At 38.3% G+C, this 24,781-nt stretch overlaps 1 protein-coding gene across 1 annotated transcript in view; it reads right to left on the reverse strand.

Annotated features, from left to right (window-relative positions):
* EYA1 (EYA transcriptional coactivator and phosphatase 1) overlaps window positions 1-24,781 on the reverse strand; it is a 162,723-nt gene that overhangs the window by 46,423 nt on the left and 91,519 nt on the right. Inside the window, 5 exon segments of the mRNA XM_032127417.1 lie at window positions 1,732-1,815; window positions 3,054-3,193; window positions 14,097-14,283; window positions 14,665-14,747; window positions 21,274-21,396. Of these exon segments, the coding sequence (XP_031983308.1) occupies window positions 1,732-1,815; window positions 3,054-3,193; window positions 14,097-14,283; window positions 14,665-14,747; window positions 21,274-21,396 (617 nt within the window).

Consider the following 24,781-nt stretch of genomic DNA (forward strand, 5'->3'; position numbering starts at 1 on the left):
AATTGGTTGTTGTTTAGAAATGCAGGAATATTGTGCCAGATGCCACACAACCAAAGCCAGCAGCCGGGCAAAAGCTACACCTCAGCTAAACAGTGCCAACAGTGATGGAGCTGCAATCAGGAGTCAGCCCCCTCCTTGCAGCATATGTATTTATATCTCTGCAACTGAACACCAGCCACTTTCCTCAACTTCAACCATCCAGCAATAAAGTGTTTATGTTCAGGCCCCAATTAATGAATCCACTACAGGGAACTAGTAACAAATGGAAAAAATATGTTCACATTAGTACTTCTACATCAATGACTAATTACTTAGGCTTTTCCAGCACTATTCTGATGCCCAAAAGCCAGTGGTGAGTCTGTCATCAGTGAGCTTCTTTGTGAGCACTGGGATTTGTTCTCCTCATTCTGAATTGAATTGGCATAGATTTTGGGATGCCACACAAAAGCTGGTTTTAGTCTGAAAAATGGAAAATAACTTTTGGTAACATCTAATACTCTTCTATAATGCTTTTGTCCATACATATCCATACAATAATTGTTGAAACATTCAAGTTCTAGTTTCTTTTTACTACCTAAATATAAACTAACAATACCTAGGAAACCAAGGCTGCTGAATTAACCAAATATAAACTAACAACACCTAGGAAACCTAGGCTGCTTAATTAACTTGCTTTTCTGATATATAATGAAAAAAACCTAATTATATTCCTCAAACAGGTACACTGTTATTACAGCAAACATTTCTGAAAACAAACCTTGCCTGAACAAGCAAGAAAGGTTGCAAAGTAGTACTTTAGATTTTTATAGAGCAAAAAGCTGTTGAGAGAAACTCAGAATCTGACCTAGGCACAGACTGAATTGGAGGTATCTTTGCCCTTCCCTCAGCTGGGTGTAGGGTAAAACCTTTTAGTGTTCAGCAGAAGGTTTACAAGAAGGCAGAGGCATTACATGAAGCCAGACAAAACTATGTAGTTGTTCTTTACATGTAGAAATTTTTAAGGTTAACAAAAATCACATTCCAGTTATAACTCGCATGAGGTGAACATAAAAGGCTATAGCAGATTTTGGCACAAGCTGAGATGTTAGCTTTCAAACACAATCCTGAAAAGAAGTCTGATCTCATAAGGACATTCCATTCATAAACTGTTCCTATTCACCTAAAATCATGTTTCTCTTCTGAGAATTACCAAGGAAACCCACTGTCTGTAGAACACATTCATTAGTTCAGTTATGATTTATAGATTGTGCATAATAGAAAGAATTGACTCATAAGCAGACTTTCAAAAACATCAGTCAATATGTAGATTAAAAAAATGTAAGCTAAACAATTTTACACTAATCTGGCCATGTCCAAAAGTATTCTTCCTCTTGCCTTCTCAGTACAGAGCACAGCCAACTGGTCAAAAAAAACATTCCTGGAAGTTCTTAACTCTCTGAGGGGATGCAGACCTTTGCAGATTTTGATGATATCAGGAGGTTTCAGACAACCCTGTATCCACAAACCAAACCTCAAGTGGTCAAAGTATTACTCCCAACACTATTTCAATACGTACTGAATACAAGAGCTGAGTAACTGCAAAGAATGGACGTGAAACAGCTTGGTATTTTTTGTCTTGTAACACCTGTACCAGTTGGCCTCTAAAAATAACTAATGTTCTGGTATGCCTTGTGTATCAACCATAAACCAGCAAATATCACTGAACATTCCCATCAGTTTCTTGACACTTACCCTTCCGTATCTGTTAGCGTAGGACCCTGTAAGCAAGGAATGGAAAATGATGATTGTCTCATCCAAATCCCAAATGAATACTCTCTGTAAAAAGAGAATCAAATCAATGTGTTCCTCTGTGAAGCTAACACTTGAAATGGAAAGTTAAAATTTGAATCACTAAGCACACAAATGGGAAAATTGTATTGAAATGGTTGCATATCAAAACCATAGTTTTCTTGCCATTTATTTTCAAAACTAACCAGTTTTTTTTCAGTGGGTAGGGTAGTACAATCTGTTGGCTTTTTATTACAATTGCTATTATAGCAAATCCTTCTATTAGAATAGAATTAGAGTGTTGTCAAATATACACAGAAAATGAGATTGTACAATGTAATTTTTGAAGCTTGATGTGAGATAGAAACGGAAATAAAGAGAAGCATCTGAAAATTAAATCCTTGGGGTTAGAATTCTGTATTTCTGCAAGTCTTACAAAACAAAATTCATATAACTGCTCTTGAACATTACCTCTAAAACCAAAACAAAGTAGACTGCAGCTAAGCACTTAAATCCCCTTAATTTAGGCTAATTTTAATGCATTTTAGGCACCTGAAGAACAAAAACTATGAACTTGGATGATGTATGTATAAAACTTATGGCATCGGTAAATAATTCTTTTGCTTAGAGACAATGGAAAATATGTGTTTTAAATTTGTCCTTCGACCACACACAAAATGATATCTTAATGAAAAATAAAGTGTTCAAATACAAGTATTTTAAATCCTGGTGAGGTTGTATTTCCTATGATGACAAATGGGGTAAGCTTTTGGAAAGGAAAAGTAATGCAGTGTGGACACTCATAGCTGTGGTGTGTCATTGGAGATGTGTTCTCAGCATAAACTACGGGCCACTGGGAGGAATGTGAACACAGCATGAGAGAACAAACCCCACTATTGTGCTAGAAGTGTCTCCTGTCCAAATGCAAACCTTTCTTTGACTTGGAAAAAGCTTGCTCCTTTTTTTTCTTTTTTCTTGGTTGCTTTTTTGTTTTGTTTTGTTTGTTTGCTTTGGTTTGTTTGTTTGCTTTGGTTTGTGTGTTTGCTTTGTTTAATCAAATTGAGAAAGAAACACCCAGTATTCACCCAGGGTTTTTTTCTGAGGAAATAGGAGCTCATCCTGAAGAAGGTTCTTTAGAAGAAAAATCCAATTTTCTATGAAAATACTGTTAAAAAAAAGGGCCCTTCAATGCCACTTTATTTTTGATGCGCAAATAACACTTCTCTGTGAAAAATAATGACAAAAATAAAGTCTGTAACAGGACAAAGACATTTTATATAAAGTACCTCCAGGTCAGAGTCAGGTGGTGGTGAAGGATTATTGTTTCTTCTGCCACGTCCACGTGATTTCCCATCTGAGCTACGACGCAATCTATCCGAATCTGAATCTTTAATGGGGGTGGATGGACTGTGGATTGTACTGTATTCTGTTGTAGTAAAGAAAGGACACTTTTTACCTTTTGGTTCAATATTCAAAATGTTCAACTTACTTGCTTACACCAAACCCAGTCCTAACTAAAGTAATTAAATGTAAAATGGTAAGTGGTAATATTGATTCATAAATAATTCAGTCTAGCTCAAGTTATATGTAAAAACAGAGGGATAAACTATTTCAGTAAACACATATAAAAGACTTAGTAGAAAAAAAAATCTTAATTCCTTCAATTATTACAAGACTAAACAAACAATTTTAAGGGATACCAGCTTTTCATAAAACAACATTAATTTAACTCTAGCTCTTCAAACTTAAATACTTTAAATGCTTTAAAATAACAGTTACGGTGATGGGTAAGAAAAATCCAACCAGGTGTGAAAAAAAATTCAAACATATAGAAATTGAAAAATTTTCCAAATTGCCTGGTTGCAGACACTTTTAGATTGCTACATTTGAGACAGAAGAACAGAATTATTCCTAAATATAGCATAAACAAGACTATTTATTTTCCTAAATAATTTAAATAATTGAGTGCTAAATATGCATCAACTGTAAAGATGAAATTTCTAGTATTTTTCAAAGGCCTAGTCAACACTGAACATTTCCAGTGAGTACCTTCAAGATAGGATAAAAATCCTTACAAACATTATTGCATGCTAATTATTATGCTTCAGCAACATTTTTTAATAAGAATATTTACTGTTACTGCACAGGTGAAAAAAAGAATGATGATTCATGTAGTTAAAAACAAGAGTTTTTCTGAAAACATGCTAGTTTGAAGATATTTTGCTACTCTTAACATCCATAGATTTTATCACAGTGAATGCTTCTACATTAACAAAGCAGAGATCCAGCATCAATTGCCTTCCCATTAATTCAATTAGCAGTACCATAGTCCTCAGAAACACAACAACACATTTTAAAATCTCTTTTGGGAACTTCCTTTCATAGTCTGAAGGTCACAGATACTTTTATTTTGATGGTCACCATGATTTCTTTTCTTTTTCCTAAAAACACTACTTTAGTGAAGGCAGCTGCAATTTTTATGTTTCTCAATTTTACTGCTCAGTTAATATTAACTACTCTTTAGAGTCCAGTAGATATAAAATTTTTCATTTTAATCTGCCTAGACTGTGGCATTCCAGCTTGAACAGACAGGTATACTTCTCACACAGGGGATTCTCTCTCCTAGGAAAACATCCTGCTGAGGTCAAAGGTTAGATTAAGGAGGAGACTCTGGACATCTGTGTAACACCACATATGCACAATTACTCAAAATAATAACAGTTGCTTGTGCTGAATGAAAGGAAAAGGTCTTGGAATTCTCATGCTCAGCCTTCAAAACTACACTTACTGAGAATTAGCATATCTTATATATTTCACATTATGTATTCACCTAAGTATTTCAGGCTACATCAAACAAAGCAGAACAAGTTAAGATGTAACTCAAGGTTAAGCACCGAATCTTCTGAAGACATCTGACCTTTACTAAAAGAGTGATTCTGTATGTGTCAAACAACAAAAATTATCCAGCCACGTCTATCTACACATCCCAATAATATTTTTTTTTTCTTATGACAATGCACACTTCAGAATATTTATTTTAACGATTTAAACTTTGAATGCTGACTGCTCTTTCACCTACTGCATTTAACCATAAATAAGAAACAGTAACAAATAGTACCAATTTCCCAATTATTTTTCTGCTATACATTAATAAAATATTTAATAAAAAGAAAAGAGAAAGAAAACAATGCACAAAAGTCTTAAAATAAATTATAACCCTGTAAAAGAAACAGACCAGAATTTCTTCAACAGGTATACTGACCAATGATGTTCTAAATAAGTACTCTAAAATTTAGGTGTAATGAAAAACTGCATTTCCTATTGACTAATTTAAATTAGGCTGCTTTTGGTCTCTGTCACTGTTCTTAGGAGTGCGTCTTTAGTTCCCAGTTTTAAAAATCTTTCTCACAGTCATGCTATGCCTAAAAGTTTCAAGTATTAAACTTGCAGGAGTAATAATAAAAAAAATAGGGAACAGTTAAGATGGAAAGAGTAGAAACAAAACTTCATGACAAATAAACAAACAAGCAAATCTAAACGAGTGAGCACACAGAGCAGAGCATGGTGGGGGCAGGGAAGAAAGTCTGTTTGTAAGAGCCATCCAGCTTTCCATCTTTGCAAGCACCTTTCACTAATAAATACTGCACCCAAAATTTCAGACTAAGGGCTGCAAGTTTGAGTGGAGGCTCATTTCCATTTCCCCTTCACAGGTAATCTGTCTGGATGCACCAGATCCTCACCTGACAGAAAGGCTCCCACCCTTGCCTCAGGACCCCTTCTTGGGACCACTGTGCCTCCATCATTCCCATAAAAGATTTGTCTGTCCTGCTTTTACAGATCTCTCCAGGAAATCTACCCTGCTGCTTGGACAGCTGTGTCATTAGAACATACAACTTCAGCATTCATTACAGCAGTAGAAGTTTAATCAGTGAAATCAGAGGCAAAATCATTCTCTTCATTGTATCTGCATGCATTTGAAGACTGTTCACAGATCCTCTTTGTTGTTATGTTAATCCTTTCCTGTCAATCTTCTTTGCTAGGCTCTGACTGTCATTTTCTACAGTCTCGCCAAACTGGACAAAATAATGCAAAGCAATGTCAAGCAAATCTTGACTTCCTGAATGCAGGCTACCCTCCCCTGGACACCACTTGGCATGAAAAAATTTGCATTTTCTACAATATTTTCCATAAATGCTAGATTCATCATTCCTAGATCATCTTCTGAGGAAGAGGTGACATTGAACTGGTTGTTTCTCAAAGACCTGGCCAAATCTTGCACATGAACTGAATAAGCAACACTGCAAATACCTGCAGCTTCCAAGTCTACTCAGGAGATCAGTGTGTTACAAACAGTGTGACAGATGGCAGTAACCCATGGGGAGAAAACCTGACATTGTGTGCAAGAAACTTATTCCATGTATGTAAAGGGAAACCTCCACGTGCACGGACAGCTCACTGTCCAATGGTTGCTCTCGGGGCCCCATAAGGAAACCCAGTTAAAGAATACAGTGTCCAGCTGAGCCCTGAGCCCCCACAAGCCCAAGCCCTGACAAATTCTGGAGAAAGAAAAACAACAGCGGCTGAGGGTACTCTGTGTGCCACTAATATGTGGAGTACTGAGAGTGGTCCGTGGGGAAAGGTAGAGCCTGGAAGAAGCTGCCAACATTCCCCATCCCACATTTGTGCAGTTCATCATTCCTGCCTAAATGTATACCTCACACCTGCTCCTATTCAGATCACATCTCCATTTTTTGAGTTCTCATCCCGTCTCCAAAGACCTCACAGCCCCTCTCAGCATGGTGTCATCTACATATTTAATAGACAAACACATTCTGTTCCGTCACCTAAATGATTAATGAAAATGTGGTCTGGTGCTAGGCCTAAGGCAGACATTGAAGAATGTTGCTGTAGCCATCCTTCTATTTTAACAGCAAGCTCTCACTCCAGAGTTCTCTCTGGACATGATTTCCTAAACAGCTTTTTATCCTTCTGCTGTAATTTCTGCCAAACTTCTTTAGCCTAGTTTGCTTTTAAGACTGTTAAGTGAAAAGGTTTAACTGCCAGGGCATCAAAAGACTTGCTGAAGTCAATTTACATGGCTACAAACCATGTTATAATAATACTCATTACTCTATAATCACTGGTAAGTGATTTGTTCAACTTCAGCTGACTTCATGGTACCAGCCATACTTTAGTATTAGCCAAGTGAAATGATGATGTTTCTAAAGCATTGAGTTCAATTTTATCCTGTTCTTGAGCATCATAAACACAAATGCAGGAGAAAACCCTGCCCTCCACATAATCATGAGCAGGGAAGGGGATGAGGATCAGATCCATTGCCTGTCCAACACTAAAGCAAGATCACCAAAGGGAGCTGGCAGCAGCCTGGTTAAATACAAGGAGTTCAGATAAAAGCTACGAGCTTTGTGGCACATTTTGCCAAAACAACCCCATGCCAGACTCCCAAAATATTACAAGGGCTCGAGAGGACCCTGGAAGTGAAGCATTCAGGGATGCTACAGGTGCACCACATTAGCAAAGTCAGATCTGTGGGACCAGGCAAGGGGTGGCAACTATATCAGGCTCCGATATCTGTTTCTGAGAGGTTATTTCAGTGCAAGTGCATCCTGATCTAGTCTCCTGGGCATCCTCAGTAGGGGCTGGAGGAATTAGGAACTGTCCTGGAGAACACCTTTCAGGTTAGCTTTGACTGAAAGGACCCCATTTGGGTGCCCTAGGACTGCTCTGCTGAGCCAAAGCTTCACATCAAAACAGACCCTACTCAAAATTAAAATGCTAATGCAGGCACACCCTAAACACACAAACAATAGCAGGTCTGGAAATCCCCTGAGACAAAAATATCTGGAATCTGGAGAAGTGCTTAGGGCAAGTCTTACACAAGCCATGCCTGTGCTCGCTGCTCCCAAGGTGCCTGCTGATGGCCCCTGGGGCAGGCAGGGCATGGCCTGGTGGATCCATCTGTCTGGACCACTACAGCCATCTCTCTGTGTTGCACATGCCTTCACAAAATTGTATGAATAATGTAGCAACAGTTATTCTTCTGCATCCATGGACATACACATCATTTTAGACCTCCCTGCTACAGCAGCTCTCTGTACTTTGCCCCAGACAGGCACTAAACATCATAGCTTATTTCTTCTTCACACACTCAAGAGTTCCCTCTTCCAAACCTTGGATAAATGTAAAAGACCCACTCTTGACTTTTACAGTCAGTAAGAAAAAACCATTTTCAACCCAGATTCTATAAATGTCTTATTTTCCAGGTGTGACCAGTACTCCCCTGCCTCTGACCTGGTAGCAACCCCTGTAGTATATGGTGGCATCAAGCCTGACAGAAAAAGTAACTGTGAGGAATGAAGTATGTTGACATCCTGGCTTAACTAAAATAAATGAACCATACTGTATCAGACTTTCCTCTATGCTTCAAGGCACTGTATAACTGCAACTTGACATAAGAGTTCATAAGCTTATACTTCCCTTTATACATCACTCTGGGCAGTGTTGATGGTTTTGTCACACAGGACAATTTTCCATCATCTCAAAAATAAAAATACCTTGATTACTTATGAACAGATAATACAGCTGCAGAGATAGCATTTACAACACCATATTCTGTAATTCATTTCTGATTGTTGTGGAAATCCCCCCTAAGTAATTGCTGCATTTTCTTACTGTTGATTTTGATGTACAGCAATAGTGCCCAGTGACAAATCTGGGGAAAACTGGCTATGCCAGAAAGCCCAAAATCAAGTCTGTCTCTAAGTAAATCCAGCTGGTGAGTGTGTGGGTAGAGCTTTTGCTGTTGACAAAAGCATTGCAAATTTTGTCAGACTTTTTCCCCACTACACTGAAAGGTTATGCAAAAAAAGAGTAAACATACATTATCAAAGTAATCATATCTCATGTCACAATGTAAATTACAGGGATGAGGTGGGTCTAGGGTAATTAGTACAGTCAAATGTCTCTGCAAGTAGGTATGTACAAAAATTTTCCATTTAGATTGTGACCAGATTAATGGCTTCCCCTTAAATCTTATACTTAATTTTGCCAGTGTTATTTCAACTCCTGTGCATCCAAATAAAAATATAAGATTCAAGTAATTTGAATATGTCAGTCTCACGCTATGATTTTCTTACTTTTGCATAATTAAAGTTTCCTTTTGCATAAATAAAACTAAACACAAATTCCATGAGCACTTATACAAACTTCTACTTGCATACAACTGGAACAGGATTAAACAATGCAGTAAAATCACATGTATTTGTGGATTTTCTTTTCTTACTTGCCTATAAAAAAAGATAGTACTGTACTAGTAGTAAGTAAAAGCACTAAGTATTGCAAGAAATACAATAATGCCTGCTGGCAGGAACACAGAAGTACATCTCTAGTGCTGCTTTGACAAAATGTCAAAATCCTCACTTGAAAAACAAATTTAATGTTTGTATATTGAGAATTAAGAGCATGCTATTATAAACTTGACAGAACCTCTCAACAGTCTGTTAAAAATAGTGGCAAAAATGACTATTTATTTCAAAGCTTGGTTGAAGTTTTGATTTAGGATTGCGTATTTAAAATAATGACAAAATATCATGTATAACAGTATTTATAAACTATATATGGCCACAACCTAAAGTGGTCCAGATTTTTTTTCTCCAGCTTTCTTTGTAGAAGAAAAAAAGTGAAGTAATGGGCCAGTAGTATCTGTATCTGTTGTAGTTATTTCTCCCTTACTCATTAATTCCATTTTCAAACAATTTGAAGTCATTGTTACTTTTAATCCCACCAAAATCAAAGATCAACATCCCAGGAGAACAACCATCATCAGAAAAGCATAACCAGTACTGTCCCTTGTCATTCATTATTGTATCCAATTTAATTTCTGTTTTTACAGAATTTTCCGTGACTTTCCTTCCTTATATAAATATATCCTCTAGGTTTGCTCTTCATTTATATTTACAAAAAAGAACAAACATAAGAGTACCAGAAATGTACTGTGAATATAGCTGCGTTTCTTTCCATTCAGGTATTAGTGAAAAGTTGCCTACATAAACGATTTGCTCTGTTTCACTTTTCTGTCTCTAATTTATTGTTATGAAACACGATAAGAAGAAACCAAAAGTTCATTTCCCTTTTGCAATACTAAATGTGATATAGTACTCAAGGAAAAAGAAGTTTAGTCTTTAAGAGCAAAATAGTGACCCATGTCTGAGACCAAATTTTGTTGGCTTGCACAGCCCTTGTGAGGTTTTAATCTGCATTGTGAAGTATGTGAGTAATATGAAAAAACCCCAAACCTTCCAGTAATATATTAAACATACTTATTACAGAAACCAAGGAAAATGAAGGAGATTGAATCTCAAGAACAATGCAAGTCTCTCTTGTCAGAAACACTGTTTAATAAATTATAAATACATCATCATATGAAATAGAAGGATAAATTCATCATTCCTGACCGAATTAAAAAAAAAATTGCACAAATCAAGAATTTTTTATTACCAGCGGTGATGATGGAGTCGAAATATTGCAAGAAAAATTATTACAGCTTTAGAAAAGGTAGTCTTTTTTTATATTAGCTCCTAGAAATACATGTTATGAATGTTACTCTAAGTATTTTTGAGCATCAGGGTAGGCATAGGATGGGGGCGTAACTTCATTTGTCTAGGGTAAGTTTCAACATTGGCAAACAGCTGGAAACTAAGTAAGAAAGCATAAAAAGGACAGACATACACATAGCACTAATTCATCCACTGTCTCCAGTGATCTTGTGCATCAAGAATTTCTTGTTGTCTGTGTAAATCTAATATTTGAGCTTGTCAAAGTTATGCTTGAACTGGCATAAACTTTTTACATCCACAACATCCTGCGTGAAACACAAAGAAATACTGCTTTTGTTCACTCTGAACCTATTTCAATGAATTTGAATATTGGAAGGGAGAACAAATATTTAATTATTCATCTAGTTCTATTCTCTTTTATAATTTATTTACTATTACTTCTCTTGATACTACAGCTTAGACAAAAAATCAGCAACTTTCTGATTATGTCACTAATAAAAATACAGGCTTTTGTTCACAAGAAAATAACATTAATTTGTATATCTGATTTATGGATACAAAGTCTATAAACCTCTGTGCAAAGAATAGTTTTGTCCTGACTGTGGTACAAGAAAGTTTCAAATCCTGTAAGCAAAGAGAAAGAAGAAACACCGCACATGGAAAATCTCAGGTTCTTCTGCAAGAATCCCCACATGTTCTGGATTGCATGGCAAGAAACTTTCAAATTTAACTAGTAACTGAAGGAAACCACAAAAGGATTATTTTATATTTAGACAAGGAATTAAATATATTTCAAGTGAAATTATCTGAGATTTCTGAGTCTGCAAAACTCTACTAAAAACGTCACAAGAGCACATAATTACTTTCTCCCTTTCACATTTTTCTTACCAGACTCTTCTGTTTCACTTATTGGCCCAAATTCATAGAAACCACCTATGTCTGTCAAATTATTCTGGTGCCTCTGTAAAGTCTGAAAGCTGCTCTGTGCTTGTCCTGGCATAGTTCATAACCACACAGATTGCATGTTTTTTTTAAATACAGAAGATGTCTAAGGATAGACAGCTGCAATTCAGCAGCTGGAGCCCATCCTACTAAATGTGATGGCTCTGCACTGCTCCCCACCATCCCTCATATCAAACATTCCAGTTGTGGTAAAGAATCAGCAGCCTAACTTGAGCAGATGTGGCAAAACAGCCTACAGAAATTTTACTAATTGCAATAAAAATTTGTTTAATTTTCTCTTTTGTTCTGTGCTTTTGACCCAACCATGAATTTCCATCTGTTGAATACACCTTTCATTTCTACCCACTCCACCAGCATTCCCTTCCTACATGCTGATCCCTCTTTGACTCCAGACTTGCTTTGTCTTCCAAGTAGACTGTGTATGAGCTCAACGGAGGGTTTGCAATAAACCTCAGCAAGAAAAAAGTAAAATCATTTACACTGTCTAAGGAGAAATGGCAAGCGCAGCACTGGATTCACTGACGGGTCCTTGCTTCCCTTCTACCAGTGTTGCTTTATGAGGCAGCAAAAGATTCTCACCTAATTTCTCTTTACTTAGCCAGCACTGGTATGTCAGGCACTTTAAACTGCTCTCATAGCACTGGAGAGGCTTTGGCATCTCAGGATTAAGACTGTCGTTAAACTGAACTCTAATTAGAAGTGTTCATCTCTCTTCACTCAACACAGAAAGAGCCTAAATGGGCTTGATCCTAACTTAGCTGCATAAAGACAACAACTGCATGAAGAAAAATGGAGAAATCTGGGTCTAGCCCTATACCTTCTGCTGACTGCAACCACACTGATGGAGATGGCTTTCATCGGCTCCTTCTGAGAGAGCGGCCCGGAGCAGGTACCTTCCTAAATGTGCCCCTGCCTCTGGTAGAGGCAGCCAGCCCCATGATAACCCCATAGCTACATTAAAAGTTGTTATTTGCAAACTTTTAGAAAGAACATTTTCAGAACTGTTAAATCAGTAACATTAATGTTTTGGGAAAAGAAATGGCAGTCCCAGGAATGCCAGAGGAGGTGTGCACATGTGCAAGCAAGGGCTAAGCAAGCAGTGGTAGAGCATCCATGGATGTACAGCTTTAAATACATGAAACAACAAATTAGAAGAAGGATTAGGTGCAGAACTCATCCAAGAGAAAGCCCACCAAATTCTTTCAAATTTTTAGACAAAAGTGCTGTAACAAGAGTATGGAAGACGTGAGGGAGAAAAGAAAGATTTCTTAAAAAGGAACTGAAAAGCTCTGTTCAGGCTTATAGAACACAGAAAACTATTTAAATAGGAGGACAGCCTTTAAGCCACTAAGTTTGACCTTGGAAAAAATGTACCCGCTCTCTTTATATGCACATTTACTAAAGCTTTTAGGAAGTAAATGCTATAGTAAAGATCAATGACTTTAGAAAAATACATGCCAAGATTTTGCAAAGGATCAAGACCCAGATAATACAATGATTCAATTTTAGTATCTTGATAGCAGCTAAAACTTGATCACATTAGCATTTTGGGCTAAGAGGAACTTAACTGCTTCCAACATAAAAAAAAAGCAAACAAAATCACAAGAAAACAAAAGCAAAAAATTTTTTAAAAGTGAAAAGCAGGATAATTATGCAGACATCAATATGAATCCACATCTAAATGCAACAGACCCCAATAAGCACTCATTAGAAAGACACTCACAATTTAGAAAGATTCCTTTCTCAAATACAGTGCACACCCGTGACTTCGTGTATATAAATGCACACACCAGCTATATTTTCTTCCCTACTTACTTGCAGCAAATGTCTCAAAAGAGACAACACTGCACAACATTTTCTTCAGGTGCACACTCATGCAGAAAAGAAACAGAGGCCTAGCAAATTATATGAAAATTTAGCATTGCACATGGAAGATCAGTTCCATCAAGTGCTTCAAGAGAACTAAACCCAAACTCATCCCAAAGAAGTCCAAAACAAAACCACCTGATACCACTGCCAAATCATAACTGCTTCTTCCTGCATTACTGAGAAACACATCTGCTGCCTTGGACTTTCTCTCTGACAGACTTCAAACTTCTGCCATTGACTAATGACTGACATGCTTGAACTGTTAAAAAAATGGATTTTTACTTTTTTTAATAATGAGAAAAGTATTTTTCACCCCTCATTTCCAAAAACAGCTGGAGCAGTTTGGCATAAATGTTAAAAAAATTTCTCAACTAGTAAAGGACTGCCAAATTCCAACAAGAAAGGTAAAATGACTGGAAAAAAGAATAAGCCACTGAAAATCTTTTCTTAAAATGGAAACACTTGTGCAATTTCAACTCCCCACTGCATGCATTATTATGTCCTCTGAAAGTAAGAAACAAAAGCTGTCTTTCAAGTGGGCAGTTGGGTTATGGTTTGAAGGCCTCTTGATTTCAGTCTTATTTAAGAAAAATCAAAGGGGTTTTTCTTAATGAAGACAGAGCTTAAAAGCACCAGGTTCTTTTTTACTGTAAAGACTTATCCATAGCCTGCAACTTTTAACACAAACACTCTACAAATAAATACAAACAATTTGTATTCCAGATAAGCTTTAAAACTTTTACTGATCTTTTTTTTTTCTTTAGTCTATTTTCTGTTAAAATCTGTCCAAGATATGCCACAGGCTCAGGATTAAGAAATAATAAAAAGAAAAATCAACAACTACACAAGAAAAATCCAATTCAATCCTCTTTCAACTTACAAAAATGTGCCTCATAGGGACCATAAAATCCATGTAATTACCTGCTGCAGGATCTGTAACTGCTTGACTGGTGATGCCAGATGGTGGTTCTTGAAGCTGGTATGTTGCATTTGTGGAGGGTGTTGTAGGGCTGGTGTTGCTGTTTGTCATGTAATGTGAAGGATATGGTGAGCTATTATAATACTGCGCATATTGGCCCTGGCCAAAACTGGGATAAGAGGGATATTCCTGCAAGACAAAAAAGCAACTGAATAGTCCATCAGAGTTTTGCTACTTTTTAGTATAAATTCCAAAATATAACTACAAACACATGTCAGACTTTGAGCACGTATGCTTCCTGGACTGGATGCTGTAGAACCTAAAACTGTGAGGCGGTAAAATGAAATCTAAATTACACATAAATTAGTATGTCTTCTCATACAAGTAGTTTATTAGACACACTGCTGAAGATGTGTGAATAGGAACATCAACCTCAGACAATTAGGTCTAGTACTGGAAGATGACAGATTGAAGAAAAAGATTTATAAACTTTAGTTTAACTAGAAAGGATGATAATTTCTTTCAATAAGCTATTTAAGGGCTTCATTTTTTCAGTGGATGAGAATTTACCTGCTGTGAACTATTAAATCCAGTAGAATTTGTAAGTGAATTATTTCCTGCATATATTCCTGATGATGTTGTAAAACTGCTGCCTGAAATGAAATGAAAAATTATGTGAATTACTAAAACAAAGCATTGGAAAATAACTTCAATCACATGATTACATCATAACATTATGGCATATTTGTAATATTGCCCATATGTTGACCAATTCAGCTCTATAACATGTTAATATACAAAAGTGATAATTCATAGTTCTTATACTCTGTGTTTCATTACTGCAATAAAAAAACCCCTGAAATTTAGACAGGAATTTTGGACCCACCTCATCTCTGATTGAAAATTAGGCTATTGCACCCCTCTGAATAATATCCAGCACTGTGGAAGTAATGAGGGCTTCTTTACTTTTTTTTTCCATTGAACAACAAGCACAAGCCTTGTCCCGAGAGACACCATCTCCCCTCATGAAAGCCTGGTGGCTCTGTTTCTCCTCCCACCTTTGAGAACGGTGTCCTCTCCTCTCCCTGAGCCTCAGGCCCTCACAGGAGCAGCAAAAGCCGTAACTCCCTGCTCCAAACAGCCTGGTCTGACTGCGAAGCCATTACGACTCACTAAGTGATCACAGACAGCCTTGGGCTGCAAACTTTTTCTCTTTTGAGAGAGTGTACCGGGCATGACACAGGAGGAAAAAAGTACCTCTCTGAGAAGGGAGACCCAAGACTGAATTTAGCCCAGAGACTGAATTACTGCCTCCATCTCCCTCCTCCAGCTTTCATGAACCACCAGAAATAAACAGATGGGGCTCTTGTTTAATACCCAACCTGAGAAGCTGTTCCACTAAAAGGGCAGCAACCCCCTTTCAGCTGTCTTGCCCTTGATGGTTATAACCCAGGAGTGACACAGCCACCAGCTGAGACATATGGATGCACAGGGTGAAGCTACATAAGCCACCACAAAGTCTGTAGTGAGGCAACCTATTGAACTCATCCAGCAGGACAGCACCAGTCAGAGCAGGTTATTAAAGTGTGCAGGTTGTTTACAGCCTCCCTCGCCACCAAAATCTGCCTCAGTGCAAAGACATACAGAGACCTTGGGAGCAAAACTTGCAGGTGAGTAAAGGAGACTAGGAGGGATGAAAATCAAATCAACAGGGAGCCAGGCACACAGATGCATCAATCCTCTGATGTATCCTACAGAAAGCAATTAACAACCAAATCCAAAAAGAGGTTGCTCGTTGGGAAAATCAACATTTTTGCAACTCCAAGGAGGACAGAATGCGGGCAGGGATTCATACTTACTACAACCCCTGCAAGACATTTGTGAGCTATTTACTTTTCTTAAACAAAAAAACCACCAAACCAATAGGTATTGTAGCTATGAGAAGTCAGAAGGAAAAATATTTAAATGCTTTGACTGCAAAAGTTACTAAAAGCACATACAAGTAAAGCCTCAAAGAAGGAGATGTGAAGACCAACAGCAGAGGGAGTAAAGCATGAAGCTTAAATTTAATGTATGAAATTACTGTAAACATTTCTCTTGTGTCTTCTACTAGTGCAAAATCCCTGATTGTTGATAGATGCTACCAATCCTGTGAACTAAAATCATATTACTTCAGCAGAAGAGTTGACATCCAAGTTTAGCAGATAGTACAGATAAACAGTACTAATGAGAAAAACATGTTGTTTTAAATTTAATTTAAAATTGGAAAACAGATGTTATTTTTTTTTTATTGTAACCAACACGAAAGCCAAAATACAGCTGAAAAATATTTTAAATTGCAAAACTTTGAAATGATATTTTATTTCTAATAGTGCTCTGTCTGGAAGATTATAAGTCCCTGTGTCTCTTCATATTTCTGTAGGGTTTTTTGAGTGATGCAGTAATACATTCAAACCCAGGTTTTAAGGTGCACAGTTTAAGCCACTCTAAAAGGATATAAAAGGCCTCTCATAGTTATAATTAGAAAAAAAATAGACTTTTTTTGAGGAATACATCATCTTTCCTCAGAAAGTTTGGAAAATAATTTGCAAGAGCAAATGAGAAAAGTAGTTATATGCCAGCCAGCATCTCTCCCTCTCAGACAAAGACACACACACACTAACACACAGATCTCTCTCTTTCATCTCATGGTCAGCGCTGGCTCCTATGGAGGAGGGGTAGGGGTCTCTTAGACCGTAACAAACATGAAGCAGGTTTCTCAGAAACAGCTCTGTGGGCCACCCAGAACTACAGGCCTGAGGTTGTTTTTAAAATACTCATGGTTTTGCAAATTGCTTTTTAAATATTCAGCCATAACATAGCATAGAGCCGCTATCCTGCCTTAGCTGAACAAACACAAAAATAAGAATCACTAAAAAACACACAAGATTTACTGCCCTAAGCTGGCTGGCTACATAGCTTTAAAATGTGATAAAAGCTGTAAATTGCAGGTCAAAGGTCTATTTTGCAAAGAGCTCTGACCCACATTAAAGCTGGGAATCCCAGTCAGCATCGGAAGGCGGCCGGACCCTGCTGGGACTAGGGCGCGCTCCAGGCGTGGGGCTCACCCTGCGCCGCCGCAGGCATGGGATAAGGTCCTCCCCCGTGTATTGGCCACAGAAGCCCATTTGCTTTCCTAGCTCAGTGTCCTTGCCATGGGCTATGTCTATCATCAGGGCACAATGTATGTGGCAGAAGTTTAGTGCAGCTCTCTTGGGAAAGCCATAGACAGCCAGATGGGCTATTTGAACTCAAGGTTTCTTCCGTTTGCCTACAGTGTTTAAAAATCCTTGGCAAACTCCCCCTTGTTGTCCTAGTAACTGCTTAGCCATCCAGCACAATATTTTTATACTGTATAATAATAACCAAATACCTTAACGTTTACTTTTTTACAGTTGAATTCCCAAACCAATTGGATCGTTATTCTCAGTCATCACAGTCTTGGTAACTAAAACAATGCTGGTGCTCATCACAGATCCAGCACCCTTCCAGCGGTAGGGTACTCAGGTGGAGGGTAAAGGTCATGCTTTTATCACAGTCAAAGGAGACTCAAATAAGACAGTTGCAAATGGAGTTCTTTCCTTGCTGTTTCCCCCAGCCCTTCTCCACTCCATTTACCCTTACTGAGCAATCCTTATAACTCTGCCAATATAGGAACAACAGCCCATTCCCACAGCCATTAGTCATGTAAGTGGTCTTTCAACATCTATGAAGCAGCTTATATGAAAAACAGCTTAAGGAACACACTCGTTAAATAAAGTAAGGGGGGGAGGGGAGTGGGGAGATGGGTGGCAGAACCTCCTGAGTCCTCTTCTCACCCTCTCCCCCTATGCACCCTCCCTTACAGAGATTATAAATTTGTAACAAACAAAAATCCAATTACCAGAATAAATTTAGCTAGGAGTCACAGGCAGAAATTCTCCTTACAATTTTCATAAATTGGCAGCCTCTCCCTCCACTATTGTTCAGTGACTAATGATGCTGTAATTTTAGCAAGGTCAGGAAAAGCACTGCGTTTAATTGGCTGCACACGCACCGCGAGACAGTGTCCCTACATTGCTGGGAGACATTCACCCCAGGGAGAGGAACCAGAATTAACTCCAAGGTTTTTGAGCACGAGGTAACCCCAGTCAGGGAACACGAGCAGGACAACTGCAAGGCCGCTAGGAAATCCCCTTTACCGCAGGCAAGAATGCCAGCAGGGCCCCGAGCGCGCTGTCATGTAACGCTTGGTTGTGAAGGAGGTTGTGGGATCCATCATCTCCATTTAGCAGCTCAGCAGCTGCACGCAGGAGATGAAGAGCAGCTATTGCAGGCTATGACAAGGCTGAGGCTGCAGCCTGCCCATATACTGCTAGAGGGGAAAGGGAGAATAAACTCATTTTCCTCTCTGGAGGTTTCTGCACAAACAACTGAACAGCAGCAGCTCTAACGCTGTCTTCTGTCATGAGAATCAATTTTGTCCTTAAATAATAGTTGAAATTATGAATAGGTTCTCCTTCCAAAATTAAATCAGGAAAGGGAAACAAATGTTCCTGTTTACTTTTAACAGCTGTTCAATCAAAAGGAAGAATTAAGTCAATTTAGGGTTGTTTCAAATACAAAAGTTAACTTAATGAAAATATTACAAAGACATATATTCTCATGTATAGCATGACATATATTGTCAAACATTTAACTTCAAGAAAGACCTGTTCAGCAATGTGATTCTTTTCTACTTAGCAACTAAATACTCCACCAATTCTTTCATTTGAAATATTCTCCTTATTTCTATTCTTATGGTCTCTAAGGTTTCTGTAGAAGACCAGTCCTTCCCTCACCCAGACATCATGCTGTTCATGAGCACAACAGAAAGAACGTACACACCACAGGGACCCTCCAACTCTGACCTGTGGCTCTTCTGCCCAAGCCAGACTGTCAATGATCCACTGACTTCCACAGGTGGGCAGCTCTCAGCCCAAGCACAGCACAGCCAGAGCAGAACCCAGGGTCAGACCCCCTCCTCCCTCAGCTCTGCAGACAACTCCATCATTAAAACAATTCTTCTGATCCTTTTCTTATTAGAGCCTTCACAACTGGGTCATCTCGAACATATTCTTTTTGCAGAATATTTTTAGATCCTTGCCTCTCAATGTATACAGCTGAAATGCTTTCCAAGATCTTACTGTTCCATCTCTTGACACCTGTCACCCTTTGCTGTGCTTGACAATTCTGATCTTATACACATTTTGCATAAAGCAAAAAAACAAAGCAATACCTTTTATGGCAGACTCTATGCACACTACTGACAGAGTCCTAGCTTTGCACTACTAATGCCAGCATTCACATTACTTACAGCATTCATTTAAAATTTTCCAAGCACTCTCTGTGTTATCCTATGCTGCTCCTTCTTCCCTCTGTCTATAGAATGAGTTTCCCATAGACATCTGCAAAACTATTTCCCTGTCCTGCCTAAAATCCCTTTATATTGACATCCCTCTCCTCGGTATCTTACAAAAAACATCTTTAGAACTGTTAGATAACCAGTATGGGGTGCCAACTGTTTCTTATACATAAACAGTGTCAGTTTTATTGTTACATTAAGCCCTCCTAGCCTGTGTGTTTTATTTTAGCCTCCAACTTCTATGGGGACTATATTTTTATTTGCCTGTAGAAGTTAGCACAACAGGATCCCAGTATATGACTATGGCATGAAGGTACTACTGCAATAGAAATTATAGGCAGCACAGACATGATTTTTCAATAACATTATTTCCTAGCTACCGTGAATTATCAGTTCCTTAAAAGCTGAAATGTTGATTCAGAAGATCATTGTAGCTGCTGCTGGCAAATATTTTGAGCTCTCTCCTACAGAGAGGCAGGATTTTTTTTTTGGGGGGTGTGGGGGGGTGGGTGTGGAGGTGTGTTTGTTTCCTGAGGTTTTTGTGTAGCTGTCTGCAGAAAGCTAAACCAGTAACTTGATTTGGTTATATTTACTCTGATGAGGAGAAGACCATCACTATTCAGCATGTAGATGAAAATCCATATCCTACTCTGGTCCTGTCCCTCTTACTTGTCAGACCACACTACAAGTCAGCAATATTTCAGATGTCAGATGGTCACTTCTGCCCTATGGAGCCACTCAACACACAGCTCAAAAGGGGATTTGAAAAAAAAATGCAACAAACACACATCTCTCATGTCTGAGCAAAGGACTGGATCAATATACCCTTAAAACTGTGGAACAAAAGCAAAATCTCATTCACTTAGTCTCTGAAAGCACTTCTGCTTCAAGACATTTCATGGAGTGTTTACCTGATGGCATACAGTTTAAACTGAGCTTGATAATATATAAAGGTGCTAAACTTATAAAAATATGTGGTCCGTTTCTGTGATTGATCACTTATTTCAACAATTCCAAAATCTGCAACACACCTGATATCTACTGCCAAATTCAGGCTGAAAAGGCCTGCAGCAGACATCCCAAATTAGCTATTTCTGGTAAACAAAGATTTTTCAAAATATCCGTTAAGCGGTGAGCAATCCAGAACCAGGCACAACCAGTGAATTCTCAATACGGAAGAGGGAAAAGGAATTGGGAGAACAAGGTGGAAAGACATTAAGTAAACTAAACAGGCAAGTAAGGCTACAAAATGTAATTGATAATAATAGCCTGCACATACAAAGACTTACGACTTTTAAATAGACTTCAAAGAAACAGACTTCAATCATTACTTAGCTACCTCCACAGCTGCAGTAAGTATTTTTATCTTCTTCTCCCTCCTCAAACATGCTCAGGTGTCAAATTATATTTGGCACTTCCTAAATTCATAATCCTGACACCTTTTTACAGAACTAGCTTTGTCTCATTCACTATTTGCTAAACTATTGCTATTCAGAGATACATTTTTACTATAATAACACTAGAACACTTCACTATTTAACATTTAATGAAGCAAGGGATCTTCCCGACTGCTGAGAGCTGGCCTGTTGCTCTCTCAGCAAAGGCAATCATCATTTCATCTCCAACTGCAATAAAATCAGTTAAGTGCCCAAGCAAACATTCATTTTTATTCTAGGAATAAAACAAAATAAGGAGAGAAAAAAACCCACCATAGCATTAGCTATATCCAATTAATGGTAATATCTGTTTATACAGACCTTGCATCTGGTAGCTATAGGGAGCCTGTCCGGGTTGAGGTGTGCTAAAGCTGGCACCGTAGCTTAGAAATCCTGTCTGTCCAGGTGACTGTGACTGTGCCAATCCACCTTCTGTCTTGATGCCTGCCCACAATGCACCTAAATCAGTTAGTGACAGCAAATCTATTTGTTCATATTCAAAGAGGGATGGAAAACAAAATCACTTAATTAACAGCAATTTTAACATATACCTACTCTTCTTGCCTGACAGAACAAATATTGAGAGCATGCACAAATGAATAGGGTAAGGGCAGTCTAAAAGCATGTGGAAAACTGAAGTTCACCAGGGAGAGGTTAAATCCAAAACTGTGTTTCCAATAACTGCAAAAGAAATTTATACATGAACAGGAAGTTGCATTATTCCTTTTTCCTTTCCTGCCAGAGGCAAACTTTTCCATATATTCATGACATTACACAGAGGTAGATTAGCAACTTTATATGAATTTAATGAAGCATAGCATAGCCAAGCTCTCCTGCCATCTACCCATTAATGACATAACTGAGATTTGCATTGTATAATACTCCTACATGAAAATTACACAGGTCCAAGAACGGTTTTCTAAGGAATGAGAAGTGGATAAAGAGAACTAGCAGTATTAAGTACAATGATGATTTTACAAAGGTAATTAAACACTAATTCAGTTTTTAACAAAAAAGCACCTAACAGACAGGAACTATTCCTGAAGCAATCTCCTGAACTGGGAAAAGCATAGCAGTGAGTCATTAATCTGCACTGATGGGGAAATCCATTACACACCACATTACTCTCTCATTTCTAAATTTAGTTATAAAAGAATGCAAAGTCTGATCAATGAATGACTTGCTACCCAGTTTCAGTGATTCTTCCCTCAATTTGTAAGGCAATGAGCAGCAAATATCAGGAAGCAAAATACTGAGGAAATGCACACAATTCAGCCTCTGTCTCTTAGTTTTAATTATAAAGTTGTCCCAACATGAACTACCATTTAAAAATAATTATAGCCAAAGTAATGGAAAAGTGATACAATATTCTTAGGTTTCGTTGTGGCATTCAGTGATACCTCATTGTTCAGAAACCAAAAATATTTGAACTGAATTAACTAAGTGTGAATTAGTAACATTCCTTTGAAAATTACTGTTAATCTAAGGTCCATTTCCTGGTTGGATTTTTCTTTAGACAATATTCAACAGTGTTTCAAGGTAGGAGAGGGCTCAGAAAAAACTTCAATACCTCCCTGTATACAAATGGCAGCATATTCTCTGCCATCTAAATAATTACTTTTCAGCTGCTGTCATTGATTACCCTTAATTCCTTCTGCCAGGCCTCCAACTGCCAGACTAACCCTGTTTGCTTGTTTTTCCCCGATGCTTACTTGCTTCTTCTGTTTCATGTTACAATTAAGCAGTTCAAATGACGAATCTTGACACCTCATTTTCAAGGGGAAACTCCTGCTATGGATGATTTGGTATCAACAATCCCTATTTGTTGTCTGTTTAAGGACTTCTGAAATGCTGATTAAATATGGCTTAGAGAAAGTTTAACTAAATCAAGTATTAAATTTCTAGCCTAAATTTCCTTTAACAGCCTGATCCAACTCTCTATCTCAGTCCGAGCAGGAGGAGATGATCAAAAGCAGCAGTAGGAAGATGACACTTGAGTGAAGACAACTTGGCACTGACATGCCCTTTTGCAAACCTCCATGCTATGAAGAGCCTTTCATCTCCTGGGACTTGCTCTCACACTTGCTCTTATCCAGAAAGCCTTCACTCATCAAACCTCGATGCTCCCAAGTCTAATGTACTCAAGGAAGTGGGGACAGTGACACAAGGGGACTGCCAGGATCTGGGAAGTAAAGAAGTTGGTAAGCAAAGCCTTTGCTAGATGCTGGTGCTGGAGCAGGCAGGAGGAAAGAGCTTCAGGAAATTCTCCAGCCTCCTCAGGGGCTTTGCAGATGAAGCAGAGCCAGGAGCCCCAGGGCAGCAGCTGTCAATGGCATTCCCCTCCACCCCCCTTCCTGCCTGCATGGCTGCATGACTGTGGAGGTGGGGAACTGGAAAAATGAACAGGCTAGAGGTGCAGTTGAGACAGGACCTTCCCAAACTCCACTCTAGAGAGAAAACTTGAGGCAGGCTGATACAGGAACTCATGAATACTCTTTCTTCTAGTAGAACCAGAGTAAAGAAACAAAAAGAAAGAGGCCTCAACTCAGTTTTTCCTTTCACATAGGCATAAGTCTTCTCCCTTTATACTGCTGTAAGATTTCTGCCTGGGCAAAAGAAAGGCAAGACAGAGGGTACATGGGGTCTAAACTGCGGATCAAAGAGTAGAGTTTTGGCTTTAAGCAAGGCTTCAGTTCTTGCCTGTTGCAAATGAGAGTCCTAATGCTCCCCACATAATTTCATTTGGGAGAACAGATTATATGTCATGCCTTAAATATGGAAAAAAATATGTTAGGTCCCAAAACTTTTAAATAGTTATTTGCTTTTAAATATTACTCCTATAAAGTACATCAGCAAGGAACACCTTAGCACTAGCCACAAGGCATTTTCTGAAAAGAACAATACAAATAAAAACCCTCTTGGCTCAGGAGCTGAGGATTTCAGTGGTCAAAAGCAGCTCTGCAATGTAAAACATTGTAAATTTATCTGAAGTCCTAGGCATGGGGGATGGACTAGGCAAAAAACTAAACCAAAACAAAAGAGCAGGCAAGCATGTTAACCCCTACAAGCAGTTGCCAAGTAAAGCAACTCTCAATTACAGCTCCGACGACAGTGAGACAGCTAAACTCAAGTAGGGAAATCAAGGCCTGGCTGAAGTCAGTGGGAATTTTAGAGTTGACTTCAGTGAGGTCAGGATTTCATCCAGAGGAAGCAAGGAAAAAACAAAAAAGTCACTGTTTGGGCTGCCCAAGCCTTGCAGTCAGCCAAGTATGAACATGAGGTGTCCACAGGAGAAACAGGTCAAGAAAAGCAGGGTGGGGAAAAGGGTTGTCTGTTATCACCCCACCTGATCCAGATGGAATTAGAAGACAAGCTCTCATCAGCAGGAGCTCTTGGGTGTGTATATGTGCATGCGTGTGTCTAAGATTCCCCAGCTCACGGTGTAAGCTTAAAATATGTGGATTCTAAGTGGAACTGAAACATCCAATTTATACTTAGAACTCTATTTTAAAGCATGGGGAAATAAGAATGTATGGTGAACCTACTGTTCACCATAATCTGCCCTAGGATATACTTGAGAGCCAGTGGATTTTCAACTTGCAGACTTCAAGATGGAAGATTCACCAGTTTTTCACTTAAAACTTTTAACAATTTTAAAGTGAACAGTTTGTATGGTGAGTTCTGTCCTTTTTGTATAAAACTTACATTATTTGAATGTATTTTTACAAAATATACTGCTCAAAGCATGTGGATTGTATAATTTTAATATATTCCCCCAGAGGAATACAAGACCTATTTTCTAATAATGCATCCTCGCTGCTGCACTGCT

The sequence above is a fragment of the Corvus moneduloides genome, chromosome 1 (genome assembly GCF_009650955.1).
Source record: "Corvus moneduloides isolate bCorMon1 chromosome 1, bCorMon1.pri, whole genome shotgun sequence".
Classification (NCBI taxonomy): Eukaryota; Metazoa; Chordata; class Aves; order Passeriformes; family Corvidae; genus Corvus; species Corvus moneduloides.